The sequence below is a fragment of the Mandrillus leucophaeus genome, unplaced genomic scaffold (genome assembly GCF_000951045.1).
Source record: "Mandrillus leucophaeus isolate KB7577 unplaced genomic scaffold, Mleu.le_1.0 Scaffold533, whole genome shotgun sequence".
Classification (NCBI taxonomy): domain Eukaryota; kingdom Metazoa; phylum Chordata; class Mammalia; order Primates; family Cercopithecidae; genus Mandrillus; species Mandrillus leucophaeus.
In genome coordinates, this window is record NW_012105731.1 from 1,252,521 (window position 1) to 1,269,273 (window position 16,753).

At 45.0% G+C, this 16,753-nt stretch overlaps 1 protein-coding gene across 2 annotated transcripts; it reads right to left on the reverse strand.

Moving 5' to 3' along the window:
* Positions 1–5,645: 5,645 nt before the first annotated feature.
* Positions 5,646–10,567, reverse strand: SPATA19 (spermatogenesis associated 19). Of its 2 annotated transcripts, none has more exons than XM_011997197.1 (7): positions 10,398–10,567; positions 10,163–10,219; positions 9,535–9,666; positions 9,272–9,363; positions 7,511–7,588; positions 7,056–7,131; positions 5,646–5,833 (listed from the first exon to the last, which is right to left on the reverse strand). In XM_011997197.1, exons 1-6 carry the CDS (start codon positions 10,473–10,475, stop codon positions 7,065–7,067), a joined length of 504 nt encoding a protein of 167 aa, XP_011852587.1. In that variant the 5' UTR covers positions 10,476–10,567; the 3' UTR covers positions 5,646–5,833; positions 7,056–7,064. The 2 variants fall into 2 exon arrangements, with proteins under 2 accessions (XP_011852587.1, XP_011852586.1); XM_011997196.1 differs by having other exon boundaries at positions 5,656–5,947.
* Positions 10,568–16,753: the final 6,186 nt, after the last annotated feature.

Below are 16,753 nucleotides of genomic sequence, written 5' to 3' on the forward strand. Positions count from 1 at the left end.
CACCCCCGCCCTCCGCCTGCCCCTACCCTGCTGGCCCCCGCCAGACATCCTCTCCCGCATCTGAGACCACCCGCCCGCTTTCCATGTCCGGGTTTGGCTGGGTGTGTAACCCCCCACCTAAGGATGGGACAGAGCCCCATCCCGCCTCGCAGTGGACACCCCAGGACAGTGGCTTGGTCTTCACAACATCGGGTGTGGTTCATGGAGCAGCACTTTGCATCGCTCCCTGCAGTGACCCACGCAGCAGGCCGCCTCCCTGGTGGACGTGGGCACACCCTCCCTGTCTCCTGGTGTTCCAGAGCTTGACTCTGCCTGGACCAGTCTGTCTCACATGAGAGCCCCCTGTCTCTGTCCAGAATTAACAAGGTCCTGTTAGGAAGTGATCTGCAAGACAAAGGCCAGCACCGCACATTGCCACCACCACCAAGTAGTCCCTTGATAGACGTCCACCTGTGGCCTCCCGGACTGGCTCCCCACCCACCTGCCACCCCCAGCTCTCACCCCTCCCCTCAAAGGATCCATGACCCACAAAACCTTGATGAGCTCTTTCAGCTCCATTTAACTACACAAATGGCTTGGTCACAGCTGACTGGTCCCAAATTTGCCAGTGATTTTCTTTTAATTTACCGTAGCTCAGTCCCCCTGTAATACAGGTAGAGGAGGCATATTTGTTCCCAAACTCCCCTCCTGGGGTTAATCATGCACAGAACAAAACTCCATTTGAGCCACTTAATGATTTCATTTCCACCCTAGGTTAGAAGGAGCTGTGGCTATAATACTAATATGGGTCCCTCTCTCCCCAAACTCCAGATGTGGTGAGAGAGACAGTGGGATCCTGTGGGTGACTCAGCCATTCCTGCCCGGCTCTTGGCCTCTAGCATCTTCTGCAAGCCGTGCATTCCCCCTCTTTTCCTGGGCCCATCTTCTCTCCCCGGGAAGCCGGACCTGACCAGCGTGGTACTCCTTCCATCCTTCCTCCCCTGGGTCCTCTGCCAGTCTCATGGGGTTATTTTGCACCCAGCTGTCACCTCTCAGCACCTGACCCACCTCCCAGCTTCTTCTCCTGCCATGTCCCCCACCACACCTCCACCCACCATACCGGCATTCCAGACATTCAGACAGCCAGGCCCAGTTCCCTAACCTTCCTCATTCCTTGCAACATGGACTTTCCCTTTGCCTGGAGGACCCCTCCTTGGTTGTCAGAGCCTGGCAAAAGCCTCCAAAACTCTGCTCAAGCGTCACTGCCTCTGGGAATCAGTTGACACTTTTTCTCTGAAGCAGAGAAAATCACTCCCTTCTGTGTGCTCTACCATTTATACCCTTTTGGCTTATTTTCACACAATATTTCATTATTTGTTTGCAGTCAGCCCTTCCACCCATTTGAACTCCTTGAGAACATAACAGAATATTCACCCGGTATCCTCACACTCACAGCACGGGCCCGGTGCTGGGCATAAATGCTCCACAAATGTTCTTGGAATGAATCTCTGCTATACGGTTCAGGCGTGTGGATGTGAACTGTATTCATGACGACACGAAGACACTCACAGGCGCTCCATCTTCGGAGGCTTCCCAAACGGCTGACATCTCTACTGGCCCAGCCTGCAGGAGCCGACTCAAAGGGAAGGCCAGGTCACCTTCAGGAAATGTGCGTTTTGCGTGGAAAGGGCACCATCTGGTGGTTGCTAGCGAAACAGCCTCTCAGCTGCAATAGTGAAGAGAGAGACGGCTTCCTCCCTTTGCTTGCCTCCCAAGGCCACCAGGTTCAGAGAAAGGTGTTCCCTGCAGCAGCGCCACGGGCTCTGGCAAGCCAAGCACTGCTCCCTGCCTTCCCAAGAAGCCTGAGTGAGCGTTTGGAAGGGCACAGCCCACTGAGGGCTCTGAGGAAGGCCAGCTTACCTCCTCTCCACCCCTCTCCTCCACTGACATCCAGGCTGTAGCCATTCCCAAGCAGGGAGTACCCCCTTTCCAGCAGCCTGGGCTTGTGCCACTTCTCTGCCTTCAGTGTTCTCCAAGCTTCCCCTGGACCCAGGCCCTTTGTGTCCATCACCACTGGGACATTCGATGGGGACCCAAACTCAGGACCCAAGTTGAACTGATCTCCTCAACTTAGGCCCACCTACCTGAGCTAATGGCGGCACCCTCCCCCAACTGTACCCCCAGGACCTTTCTTGTTCCCCACTCCAGGAGCCATGTATCGCCAGGAGCCATGTATCAGCCACTGCCATCTCACACAAACCTGCAACTGCCCAGTGGACCCTTCCTGGGCTCTCTGCTGCCATCCTTTGCCGCAGCCTGTCTCCACATGTAAAATCACTTTCTGCTTTAACATTCCCGCACTTCCTGTTTCCTGTCTCTGCTAGGATAAGGCGGGATCCTTAACAAGTTCTCCACATACCACATGGCCCACCTGGCCTCTTGGCAGCCTCCCCCATCCCCCTTCTCGCTCCCTGTCTCCCATCTAGCTAGAACAGCATTTTGGTGTGTCCATGAAGCCAGACTTCTCTCCCTTCTCAGAGCCCTCTCACTTGCCGCTGCCCAGGGCTGGCTGCTCTCCTGCCCCTCTGCCTGGTTACCTCCTACTCATCCTCTATTCCCTCAGCCTACCCTACTGGGGCATTCAGGCAAAGGGAGGCTGGGAGGGAAAGGTGGTGGGGAGAGAAAGTCCAGGTGTCCTGGCCCCTAGGAAAAGTGCGGCAGGGGAGGAACTTTAGCCTCTCTCCCTTCCTTGTGCAGTGTCTGGTGGGTAAAGCTCACCACCAACAACAAACCGAAGTGATCCTTCACCCAGCTCTGCCGGAGAGGGCAGGGGTTAAGGACACTGACTCTGGCATGAGACCATTTGGATTCAAACTCTGGCTTGCCATTTCATGGCTAGATGACATCAGGAAAGCTATTTAGCCTCTCTGAACTGCCTGTCCCTCATCCGTAAAAGGGGGATGATGATTTTAAAATAAAAAAGAAATCTAGGTTCCCTTCTCTGAAGGCAAGTTCCCATTATATGTAGGACTTCACCTTTCAAGTAGTTATGAAAATTGAGACTCACAACTGATGAGTTTGTGTAAAATTCATCTCCCCTGTCAAAATGAAAGTTCTACCAGGGCAGGGACCGGGTGGGCGTAATTTACTGCTGTATTCCCAGGGCTGGCCTGGGGCCCACATACAGCATAACAAAGTGATCAAGAAAGCCACGTTGGGATTCTAGCACTCCCCAGTCACCAAAGTGACTCTGGTCAAGGTACTTAACCTAGGCCTTGTGTTATTTCCTCTCTAACAATAATAATACCATCTATGCCAAAGCCTGCTTGGCTTAGTGCTTGGATACATTTCAAGTCCTTGGATAGGATCAGGCATATAGAAAGTGCTCAGTGAACATCAGTGGTCATTCTCGTGGACACTCGATAAATACTTCAATAAGACTTCTGGGTTCTAGTCTGACTTGTAAAGAGCTCGGAAGTCATCACTCTCATCCTAACAATAAGAAAAACTGAATAAACTGAAAACCAGCAACTCTTCTTAGATCCCTCAGAGAGTTGAGCTTAGAAGGCAAACCACTGACCTGAAGACTGGAGAGGTAGAAAGGTGGATACAGACAATCACAACTTACTGGACAGAAGCCCAGGCACACAAAACTCTACAGGAGCCAGTGCTGGGCAGGAAAACCTAAACTACCTAAACTGTAACTGACAAATTGCTGGAGGCTAAGTGTGGACAAGGTTGACTACTAAAAAGTCCAGGGCCCAGTCACTGGGGGGATCCCCACATTTTCATGAGTTTTGCTTTCAGGAGTTCTACTAGCTCCTCACAATGAAAACTGAAGAAAATCCCCTCATGTTTCCCAAAGGGAAAGGGGAAAGTAGCCATTTTTAAATAGGTCCAGAGCATTCTGTTCTCCTTAACAAGAGCCCACCCTCAAGGGAAACTATTTTGCCAGGGCCAAGCCAGCCTGGGAGAAGGGAAATGCCCAACTCCAGATCCTCCCCTCAAGCCTTCCTGTCTTTCCTAAGATCAGTGAGTGAGGGAAGCTGAGAATCACACATAAAGGTCACACCCCAGAGGCAAAGGCTCACTAAAAACTGAGAACTAACCTTGCAAATATAGAACACTTCCCCTCCCACACACTTATCACCACAATAATATGGGAATATTGTGTTAAATTATTGTATAGTTATATTGTATAGTTATATGTTAAATTGTATTGTATAGTTATTATATAACCGGGGATTACAGCAGAATAACTGTAAGCCTCAGACTCTATTTAAGAAGGAGCCTCTAGGGAAAGCCAAAGACAACAAGAAAGATGAAGACAAGGATGCTAGAGGAAACCTTAGCCTCTGACACACTACAAAACCATAAACATAGCCTCCTAGCCAGGTAAACATACAGCCTCACACTAATGGCCTATTTACCGCAGCTCCTTTTCCTGATAAATCATGTCTTGCTTTCCCCAAAATAATTACAAAGCTTGCGAAAAATATATATACATAGCTTTATGGGACAAAGCAAGTATAGAAACCAGTCAGATATATTGGAATTATTAGACCGGGAATTTAAAATAGCTATGATAAACATGCTAAAGGCTCTAATGGGGAAAGTGGACAACATGCAAGAACAGATGGGTAATGTAAACAGAGAGATGGAAACTCTAAGAAAAAAAGTCTAAAGAAAATGCCAGTAATCAAAAACACTATATAGGAATAAAGAATGTCTTTGAAGGACTCATCAGTAGACTAGACAAGACTGAGGAAACAATTGGAGCTTCAAGAAATGTCGGTAGAATTTACCCAAACTGAAAGGGAAAGAGAAAAAGAAAAGAGTGGAAAAAAGTGAAACATTTTCCAAAAACTGTGGGACAATCTCAAAAGGTGTAACATATGTGTAATGGGAAGACCAGAAGGAAAATAAAAAGAGTTTGAATAATAGTTGAGAATCTTCCAAAATTAATGACAGACACCAAAGAACAGATCCTGGAATCTCAGAGAACACCAAGCAAGATAAATGAAATAAATAAATAATAACTACACCTAGTCATATCACATTCAAACTGCAGAAAATCAAAGACAAAGTTTCTTGAAAGCGAAAATACCTTATCTATAGAGGAACAAGGATAGGAATTATATCCAGCTTCTCCTTGGATACCGTACAAGCAAGATGAGAGTGGAGTAAAATATTTAAGTGTTGAAAGAAAAAAAAAGATTGCCAGCCTAGAATTCTGTATCTTGCAAAATTGCCCTTCAAAAGAAGGACAAATAAAGACTTTCTCCAACCATCCAAAATTGAGGGAAATTGTCACTAGTATAGCTACCTTGTAAGAAACATTAAAAGAAGTTCTTCAAAGAGAAGGAAAAGAATATAGGTCAGAAACCAAACCTACATTAAAAAGGAAGAGAGTGAGAGAAGGAATAAGTACAGGTAACATAAATGTCTGAAACAAACCAGCACACTTCCCTCAAAAAGTCCCCCCTGCCCCAGCCACAGAGCACTCCTTCTTATGTTCCAGTAGCACCCATATCACCATTGTCCCATTGCTGGAATGGCTGCTGTCTGTCTCCCTCAGGCTGTAAGTCAGTGTCCCCAGAGCCAGGCCTGTGAGGTACTCAGTGTCTGATGAATGAACAAATGAATGACACGGCACCCCAACCAGCAACAGGGTGAGTTGTTAAATAGCACGTCTCTTTATTCGCAGTTCAGCAAGAAGACTCCAGTGCTGACACTGTCGCACGAAGAGCTCACCTGCTGGAGTCTTTCTGCCCAGGTCTGGCCCTTCGTCAGGTCAAGCAGAGAAGGATGTTCTTCTGATACAGGTTGCTGCTGGACCCTGAAGGACTTCCACCTAGGAGGTAGAGAAACGCCGAGGGGACACAGCGGGGAGATGTGGTTGGCCAAGGGGTAGGGCTGCTGATGACTCCCTGTAACCCCACTGTTCTCCGCGTTCCCACAGCTCCATCTAGAGAGCAGAAACCCATGGAAGAATAGACAGTGGTTCATCAGGCAGCTGGAATTGAAGCCTGAGTCTGTTTCTGCCAGCTCAGAAGCTCCTGCGAACTGTGTACCCTCCCAGCACTTCCTGTTCTTCACCTCTAGTAATATGAGCAAACAATTGATGTGGCATTTACCATGTGCCAGACACCATCACCCCCAAGACAACCCTCTGAAGTAGATACTCTGTTGCAATAAAGAAACTGAGGCACAGTGGCATTATGTAACTTGCCCATGGTGGAGCTGAATTGGAACCCAGCATCTGCTCCCGGGCTTGACTTCAGTTCTGCCTTCTGTATAATGGACACAAATGATGCCCTCTCTTAAGATTGTTTTTTGGATCAAATGAGAAACCCTGACAAACTACCTTGTGCAGACGCTGGCATACAGTAAGTGCTCAATAAATGCTGGTACTGCTCTCCAGCAGCCTTCCTGTAAGCATGCTGAGGTCACTGTGCCTAAATCTCTCCCTTAGCCCCAGAATGGCCAGCGCAGCTGTTCACAGGCTCAGGGGCTGCATCCTGGAGAGCTCCTGTGGTTGTTTATCCTGCCACTGGCCTTCCACCTCCTAGGGCCTCACAAACAGCCCCTGTGTGACCACTGGGCCAAGCACAAGGAAAGAGACCATGGGACCCAAAGTCACCTCACAAGTTGGTGGCAGGTCTAAAACCTATACAGCCTCATCCTGACACTACGATCTGTGACTCAAGGTGAGGTCAGCAGACCAGCAGTGACAATGCCCAGAAACTTTGAGAAATGCAAAATTGCAGGCTCCACCACAACCTCCTAAACACGAAAGCCCAGGCCCATGAATGATGCAGAGGCAGTGCTCTCTGACACCACAAAGTCAGGAAGCCAATCTGAAACTTGACTTCAAGTGCTTCCACAAACTTAAGAGAGGCGTTGCGGGAGCCCAAGACAGCTGGCCCTCCTCTCCTCTACTGGCCCTGAGTGCAGGCCCTTCCCCAGTAGGGAAAGGCTAAGCCTCTTTACCAAGTTCCCTGCTGCAGTGCCCCTTCCCACTGCCCAGGATAACCATCTTCTCTGCCCAGTTCCTCATCCGTCAGCTCTCTCACCTGTTGCTCTTAGCAGTCTGAGTAGGAGGGTCTCATACTGAAGTCCTGAGCTGAGACATCTGCAAGACGGGAGATGCTGCAGGGGACAGAGGAGAAGGGCCAGGTGGAGGGAGGCTGCCTGATAGCAGAGGCTACCCAGACCACGGCACAGGGGTTGGGGTGGGAGGGCAGGCCATGCCTAGGCCGTGGCCGCACTGGGCCTGGGAGCACAGTCATCTGAACAGGCCCTTAGCCTGGAGCCCTTCTGGGCACTGGCAGACACCATGGGAGGCTGGCAAAGCCCTGTCATGTGGAGCACAGAAGATAAGACGCAGCCCTGAGAACCGTGTGCCCCTGCTCTTGATGTTGTTGTACCAGAGAGAGCATTGGTGGGTGTGGGTGGGAAACCCAGCAGTCACCCCCACACTACCTGCCCCCAATCGGGAACGCAAATCAACCAGTCCCAAACAGCTTACCTTTGTCTCACCTGCTCTATTCGATCTCGCATGATGTCCTCTGTCATCTCACTTGGCACTTGGAAGATACGAGTGTGGCTGCAAAAGGCCATTCGTGCATTGGCATACGGGATCTGAGTTTCTTTCTTAACAGGCATAGAGAACTGCTAGAGTTGGGATCCTGCAAACAATGGCTCTTGCCCCGACACCATGAACTTTTGAGCTGGTCTCTCCCCCTTCTTGACTCAGGAGCACAAAGCTTTTTTTTTTTACTAACCAGGTACCCTTGAGCCCCCAGTAATGCTGGACAGGTAGCAGACTGTCCCAGGGAGAGCCAGGGACACAGAGTTGAGCGCCCTTTCTAAAGGCAGCAGGCAGTGGTCTCATGAGCCATGGAATTCACCCTTCTGAATTCAGTCTTCTGAATTCCTGTCCTATCGTCAGCTCTTGATGACCTGCATCACCCCACACCCACTGCTGTTCAGAGATGCTTCTAGGAAAGCCTACAGTGAGGAAGTTGTGGGGTCTCCTGGGGAGCCTCTTTGCTCGTTTCATAAAGGGATATATATTTCCGGACTACATACTTACTGAAATAAGAGGGGGACACCAAAACCAGTGGGTTGTGGGGGAAGATAGGCAGAGGCTTTTGGTTTAAAATCTTTGTAGGAAATCCAGAGTGGAAAAATTATATGTAGATAATTGACTGATTCCTGTAGCCTGTCTCAAAAGCTTAAATCTAGTTTTATTATACAGCCAAGATTTTTAAAATATTGGAAGATGATGTGTGTGTTATCCAAACCAAGGAGCACAATGTCCGCAATTCCATAGCACAACCACATCGGGCACAGGAAAGCCTGGATTCTAATTAACAACATTTATGATTTTAGGGGCCTCAGAAGGCTTCCCATCCAAAAAACCTCTTTCCCAGGGACCTCTCAGATCCCACCATGTTATTCCTTTTGGTTATGTAATTACTGTGCATTTGAGTCTTCTTAAAAGGCAGATGCCACTAGAAGGGGTAAGCACATGGAAACCATTTCTTGAGAAGTGGAGCCTCCTTGATACAACCGATCAACACCGCTGATGCGGCAGGGAAAGGGAGAAGAGAGGAGGAAGGGGAGAGGTCTCCTTCAGTTTCCCAGAGGACCAGTCTAAGCCCTCAGTCCCTCTCCTGGGAAGGGGGAGCTGATATGCTTCAGAGAGTCCCAGTGAACACAGGTGCAGGAAAGGAAATAGGAAAGCCTTTGTCTGAAGAGTGATGGCTTCAGGCCAGCTCCCTGGGCCTCGTGGCTCAGCATCTGCAGAGCCAAGAGAGGCAGTGGGGATGGCTGTGAGCTGGCAGACACCCGGGAGGCTGGCGAAGCCACCATGACCAAGCGCAGAATTCTAGCCTTGGGCGCTGGGAAGCCTCCACACACCTCGGTTGCAGATGAGAACTTTGGCTTCTGCATTTGAAGAGCTTATTTTCTTTCAGCTCTTTAAAGTGCAGCCACTTCTGAGCAACTCAAGTGCAAAAATAACAGAAGTCTGAAATGTATTCAGAAGCATTTAGGAAATGGAGTGCAAGCCCAGTTTTCCAACCCCTCAAGTCATTTAAAAATGTAGAAATGAGCTGGGCTTTCAAGATAGCAAGAATATTCCCTTAAGACCCCAAAGCAAGGCTGAGAAATTTGTCAGCCAAAGACGACACCTCTAGAGAAGAGCATCTGCGGGCTCGTGAAGAGAGGAGCTTGCGCATCTCTCCCTCTCCCTCCTTCGCCCAGGGCAAATGGGACGCCTTACCTCCATCTTATGAACTGGATTCGTGTTCTCTCCTCTAGGACCTCTTGGCTCTGGTTTGCCGACATATCAGACTTAGAGAGGTGGTGCTTCACCTGGGAAATCCAGAGGGTCCCTGTGATTCCTGCCCAGTGTGGCCCCCAACTAGGCTGGCACAGAGCCCAGACAAGAGCCTCACCCTTGCCCAGAATCATTTACGGTGCACCTCCTGCCTCTCCCCTCTCCCTCACCCCCACTCCCATGCAACGTCTCAAACTCTCAGTTACCACGTCTCTGGTCACATGGACGTCCTGGCCATGGGTGGGAGGGGAGTCCGTGGACATCTTCTCCCTTACGCCCTGGGAAGGGTAGTTGATGGACAGCTTTTCCTTTATGCCCTGAGAAGCCTCTTCTTCTGTCTGAAAGGTGAGGAATTCCCTCTGAAAACGTCACTCTGCCTCTTCCAACCCTGGGTCTTCTTCTCCTCTTCTTTCCCTTTTATTCATTCTCCATCACAACTCACACACCGCATATCCACACACATACACTCCTTACCTCGCTGTTCCTGCAATAAGCTTCTTTCCTGTGAAGTCCTTGGAACTCCCTAAGTACCTGGCCCTATCCCAAGGTATTCCTGAGACACCCTTGAGCTGGGAAGGATGCAGCTGAAACCCTTAAGCCAGGATGCTTGAGAAGCAGGACGGCATTAGTGGTGGTGCTAACACATTTCCTACCAGGACACAAGCCACAGTGTCCTCCAGGACATGTGAAGAAATTAGACTCAAATCTAGGAAGGGTGTCTGGCAATGAACTTGAGTTCCAGTTCCATGAAGAAGGAAATCCAGATCCCCACACCCACTGAGACCAGCTCTCTAGGATTTTGGATACCCTGAGTCATAAAGAAATCTTACTTACTTTTTTCAACCAATGCTGTAGTACAGACACAGCCTCGCTTTCCACAACGTCAATGTCCTGGAACAAATTAGCGAGTTGGTTACCTCAGAAAACCTAGAATCCCAGCTCCTCCCACCCACCCCCCACAACTGTTACTCAGAGTTATTTGTAATAGCTCTCTGAAGTGCAGCAGGGTCCCAGAGGTGGAGAAGATATATGAGAAATTATTCCATGTGACTACCACCAAGCTGCTTACCGAACTGGTTATTGGTAGGAAGGGAAGCCCTGCACCTTTCCGAGCAAGAATATACACAATCCATGTTGTAATTATCATCTTTGAATGTATACCAGGGCCCCTTCTTGGCTCCCTCCTTCCATTGAAGCTGCCTGAGAACTCCTATGGGACAGGAAAGTCATTGAAAGGAGGTGTCCACCTGATTGGTTGACCCATGATGATGTGACAATGGCCTCCCTTTGAAAATGAGGTATGTGAGTATAAATGCAGTTGCCAAGAGCCCCTGCATTTCGGGCTCTGGGTGCACTGCTTATGAGTTACCCTGCTTCAAGGAGCAGAACCAGTGAATAAAAGATTGCTGTCTAACACCACTGGCTCACCCTTGAATTCTTTTCTTGGGAAAGCACTAATTTGGGAGCTCACCTCGAGGCAGGAGGATAGGGTCTGGAGGCAGGAAACCTAAGGCCGGTTCACACTGACTTCCTAGAACTAAATCAAAAGGAAAACCCCAACTTTCCATGCCCAAGTAACAAAAGAACCAGAGCCTACTCCCTTGGCAACCCTCTCCTTTTCTGCATGGCAGATGAAAAACTGAAAGTACCTCTGATTGGTCCCCTTCCGCAACCAATCAAGCTGGTTGTGGGCCAGGTCTTCATTTGCACAGAGTTATAACTTTATAACTTCACTTCAGCCTCTGATTGGTCACTTTCCACAACCAATCAGACTGATCATGAGCCACTACTTCATTTACATAAGGTATATACCAAGTAACCAATGGGAAACCCCTAGAAGTTATTTAAACCCCAGAAAATTCTGTAACCAGTCTGCTCCCACCCTGTGGAATGTACTTCTATTTTCATTAAATCTCTGCCTTTGTTGCTTCATTCTTTCCTTGCTTTGTTTGTGTGTTTTGTCCATTTCTTTGTTCAAGACGCCAAGAACCTGAACACCCTCCACCAGTAACAACCTGTCCTGCAACAACTTGTTATGTGCTCTTGACCTAATCATTAGTCCCTCTGGTCTGAGTTTCTTTGCCTTATACTGAAAGGGATAAAGTTGTGTCTCTAGTTTTCTTCTAACTCTAATATTCCATAAGTTTTCCCATGTTTATTCTTCTCAGGACTATAGAAAACCTTTTATCACTTTCTCCAATTCCCCGATACAGCCACTACACCTCTTCGCTCTCAACAATTCGCCTCAATTTTATACCATCCCTGGCATAGTCAGAATAGGCTAGGCTCTGCTGAGGACTGAGGTGACAAACCAATCTCCAAATCAAAAATGTTTATTTCTCACTCTCAAAAGCTCTGGCGCAAGTTGGGTAATTTCAGAGCAATTGTGTGCCATTTGGAGACTCACAGGTCCACACTCAGAGGATGTGAGCTCCATGACTGCCAAAGCAGGGAAGAGAGCACAGAGAGGAATCAGGTCAGTGTTCGACATTTCAGCTCAGAGGCTCCTACTTAGAGCCTTTGGTCTAGAACTAGTCCTATGGCCCCAACCTAACTCCAAGGAAGACTGGAAATTGTAAAACAGCAGATGAAATTAATTGTCAACATCTCTGTTTCTGTGGCTATCCCCCAAAATTTATGTTTTCATTGTTACTGATGTAATTTTATTTTTGACTATTTAAAATATTAATGTGATTCAGAAATCAAAACTACATGAACAGATATATTCAAGGACATTCCATCTCTTCCCCTATACCTTCAACCTTGTTCTAACTCACTTCAGAAGTAAAATTTTCATTAGTTTCTAGACTACACAATTTTATTGTGATATATTTAAATAATATAAAAATTTACTCATCATAATGTATAAATAAATAATTTTAGTGGATTCAGAGAATTGTGCAACCATCACAACAATACAAATATAGAACATATCCATCACCCCAAAAATGTTTGTCATGCCCATTTGCAGGCAACCTCGGCTTCTATTCTCAGTCCCACCAATCTGCTTCCTATCTCTAGAGATGTGCCTTTTCTGGACATTTCATACATATGGAACTATACCATATTATCTCTGGCTTATTTCATCAAGCGTGTTTGGGAGAGGCATCTACATACCTTGTAGCATGTGTCAGTAATTCACTCTTTTTTATTATAGGGTGGTATTCCACTGCATGGACATACCACAATTTGTCCATTCACCAGTTGAGGTACCTTAAATGGTGTCCATTTGGGGTCTACTATGAATAACACTGTGATGAACATGTTGGTGGTGGTGTTTAATTTTTTAATTTTATTTTTCCATAAGTTATTGGGGTACAGGTGGTGTTTGGTTACATGAGTAAGTTCTTTAGTGATGACTTCTGAGCTTTTGGTGCACCCATGACCCAAGCAGTGTACGCTACACCATATTTGTAGTCTTTTATCCCTCGACCCCTCCCATCTTTCCCCCCAAGTCCCCAAAGTTCATTGTATTATTCTTATGCCTTTGCATCCTCATAGCTTAGCTCCCACACATCAGCAAGAACATGCAATGTTTGGTTTTTCATTCTTGAGTTACTTCTCTTAGAATAATAGTCTCCAATCTCATCCAGTTTACTGCAAATGCTATTAATTTATTCCTTTTTATGGCTATGGTTCCATCGTGTATATATACCACAGTTTCTTTATCCACCCATTGATTAATGTGCATTTGGGTTGCTTCCACGATTTTGCAGTTGTGAATTGTGCTGCTATAAATATGTATGTGCAAGTATCTTTTTTGAATAACGACTTTTTTCCTCTGGGTAGGTACCCAGTACTGGGATTGCTGGATCAAATGGTAGTTCCACTTTTAGTTCTTTAATGAATCTCCACACTGTTTTCCATAGTGGCTGTGCTAGTTTACATTCCCACCAGCAGTGTAGAAGTGCTCCCTGATCGCCACATGCATGCCAACATCTATTGTTTTTTGATTTTTTTGGTTCTGGCCATTCTTGCAGGAGTAAGGTGGTATTGAATTGTGGTTTTGATTTGTATTTCCGTGAGCATTAGTGATGTTGAGCATTTTTTCATATGCTTGTGGGCCATTTGTGTGTCTTCTTTTGAGAATTGTCTATTCATGTCCTTAGCCCACTTTTTGATGGGATTGTTTGAGTTTGTTGTAGATTCTGGATATTAGTCCTTTGTCAGATGTATAGATTGTGAAGATTTTTCTCCCATTCTGTGGGTTGTCTGTTTATTCTGCTGACTGTTCCTTTTGTCCTGCAAAAGCACTTTCATTTAATTAGATCCCAGCTATTTATCTTTGTTTTTATTGCATTTGCTTTTGGGTTCTTGGTCATGAAATCCTTGCCTAAGCCAATATCTAGAAGGGTTTTTCCAATGTTATCTTCTAGAATTTTTATAGTTTCAGTTCTTAGATTTAAGTTCTTAATCCATCTTGAGTTGAGTTTTGTGTAAGGTGAGAGATGAGGATCCAATTTCATTCTCCTACACGTGGCTAGCCAATTATCCCAGTGCCATTTGTTGAAAAGGGTATCCTTTCCCCACTTTATGTTTTTGTTTGCTTTGTCAAAGATCAGTTGGCTGTAAGTATTTGGGTTTATTTCTGGGTTCCCTATTCTGTTCCATTGGCCTATGTGCCTATTTTTATATCAGTACGACACTGGTTTTCGTGCTGTGGCCTTACTGTATAGTTTGAAATCAGGTAGTGTGATTCCTCCAGATTTGTTCTTTTTACTTAGTCTTGCTTTGGCTATGTGGGCTCTTTTTTGGTTCCATATGAATTTTAGAATTGTTTTTTCTAACTCTGTGAAGAATGATTGCAGTATTTTAATGGAGATTTCATTGAATTCGTAGATTGCTTTTTGGCAGTATGGTCATTTTTCACAATATTGATTCTATTCATCTATGAGCATGGATGTGTTTTCATTTGTAGGCGTCATCTATGATGTCTTTCAGCAGCGTTTTGTAGTTTTCCTTGGAGAGGTCTTTTGACTCCTTTGTTAAGTATATTCCTAAGTATTTTATTTTTTTGCAACTATTGTAAAAGGTGTTGAGTTCTTGATTTGATTCTCCACTTGGTCACTGTTGGTGTATAGAAGACCTACTGATGTGTGTACATTAATTTTGTATCTGGAAACTTTGCTAAATTCTTTTATCAGTTCTAGGAGCTTTCTGGAAGAGTCCTTAGGATTTTCAAGGTAAACGGTCATATTATCAGCAAACAGGGACAGTGTGACTTCCTCTTTACCGATTTGGATGCCCTTTATTTCTTTCTCTTGTCCGATTGCTCTTGCTAGGACATCCAGTACTATGTTGAAGAGGAGTGGTGAGAGTGTGCATCCTTGTCTTGTTCCCATTCTCAGAGGGAATGCTTTCAACTTTTCCCCATTCAGTATTATATTGACTGTGGGTTTGTCATAGATGGCTTTTATTACATTAGGGTATGTCCTTTGGATGCTTATTTTGCTGAGGATTTTAATCATAAAGGGATGCTGGATTTTGTCAAATGCTTTTTCTGCATCTGTTGAGATGATCATATGATTTTTGTTTTTAGTTCTGTTTATGTGGTGGATTACATTTATTGACTTGCATATGTGAAACCATCCCTGCATCCCTGGTATGAAACCCACTTGATCATGGTGGATTACCTTTTTGATATGCTATTGGATTTTGTTAGCTAGTATTTTGTTAAGGATTTTAGCATCTATGTTCATCAAGGGTATCAGTGTATAGTTTTCTTTTTTGGTTGTGTCCTCTCCTTGTTTTGGTATTAGGGTGATACTGGCTTCATAGAATGAATTAGGGAGGGTTCTTTCTCTCTCTATCTTGTAGAATAGTGTCAAAAGGATTGGTGCCAGTTCTTTTTCTGAATGTCTGGTAGAATTCTCCTGTGATTCCATCTGGTCCTGGACTTTCTTTTTGGTAATTTTTTAATTACTGTTTCGATCTTGCTGCTTGTTATTGGTCTGTTCAGGTTATCTAATTCTTCCTGATTTAAGCTATGAGGGTTATATTTTTCCAGGAATTTATCCATCTCTTCTAGGTTTTCTAGTTTATCTGCATAAAGGTGTTCATAGTAGCCTTAAATGATCTTTTGTATTTCAGTGGTGTCAGTTGTAATATTTCCTGTTCTGTTTCTTAGTGAGGTTATTTGTATTTTCTCTCTTCTTTTCTTGGTTAATCTTGTTTTGTCTAAGAAAAGAAGAGAGAAAATCCAAATGGTCTATAAATTTTATCTATCTTTTCAAAGATAAATCCAAATCATCTCTCAATTTTATTTATGTTTTCAAAAATAAATAAATTGTATTTATCTTTTCAAAGAACCAGCTTTTGTTTCATTTATCTTTTGTATTTTTTTGTTTGTTTCAATTTCATTTAGTTCTGCTCTGATCTTGGTTATATCCTTTCTTCTGCTGTATTTGGCTTTGGTTTGTTCTTGTTTCTCTAGCTCCTTGAGGTATGACCTTAGATTGTCTATTTGTGCACTTTCAGACTTTTTGATGTAGGCGTTTAGGACTATGAACTTTCCTCTTAGCACTGCCTCAGCTATATCCCAGAGGTTTTGATAGGTTGTGTCATTATTGTCATTCAATATGAAGACATTTTTAATTTCCATCTTGAATTCGTTTTTGACCCAATGCTCATTCAGAAGGAGGTTATTTAATTTCCGTATATTTGCATGGTTCTGAGGGTTCCTTTTGGAGTTGATTTCCAGATTTATTCCACTGTGATCTCAGAGAGTGCTTGATATAAGTTCAATTTTCTTAAAATTATTGAGGCTCATTTTATGGCCTATCATATGGCCTATCTTGGAGAAAGTTTCATGTACTGTTGAATAGAATGTGTATTCTGCAGTTGCTGGATGAAATATTCTGTATATATCTGTTAAGTTCATTTGTTCCAAGGTATAGCTTAAATCCATTGTTTCTTCATTGATTTTCTGTCTTGATGACCTGTCTAGTGCTGTCAGTGGAGTACTGAAGTCCCCCACTATTATTGTGTTGCTGTCTATCTCATTTCTTAGGTCTATTAGTAATCATTTTATAAATTTGGGAGCTCCAGTGTTAGGTGCATATATGTTTAGGGTTGTGATACTTTCCTGTTGGACAAGGCCTTTTACCATTAAATAATGTCCCTCTTTGTCTCTTTTAACTCTATTGCTTTAAAGTTTGTTTTGTCTGATACAGATACTCCTGCTCGCTTTTGGTGTCCGTTTGCATGAAATGCCTTTTTCCACCCCTTTACTTTAAGTTTATGTGAGTCCTTATGTGTTAGGTGAGTCTCCTGAAGGCAGCAGATGGTTGGTGAGTTCTTATCCATTCTGTGGTTCTGTATCTTTAAGTGGAACATTTAGGCCATTCACATTACATTCAAAGTTAGTATTGAAATGTGAGGTACCAGGGCATTCATCATGTTCTTTGTTGCCTGTGTACTTTGCTT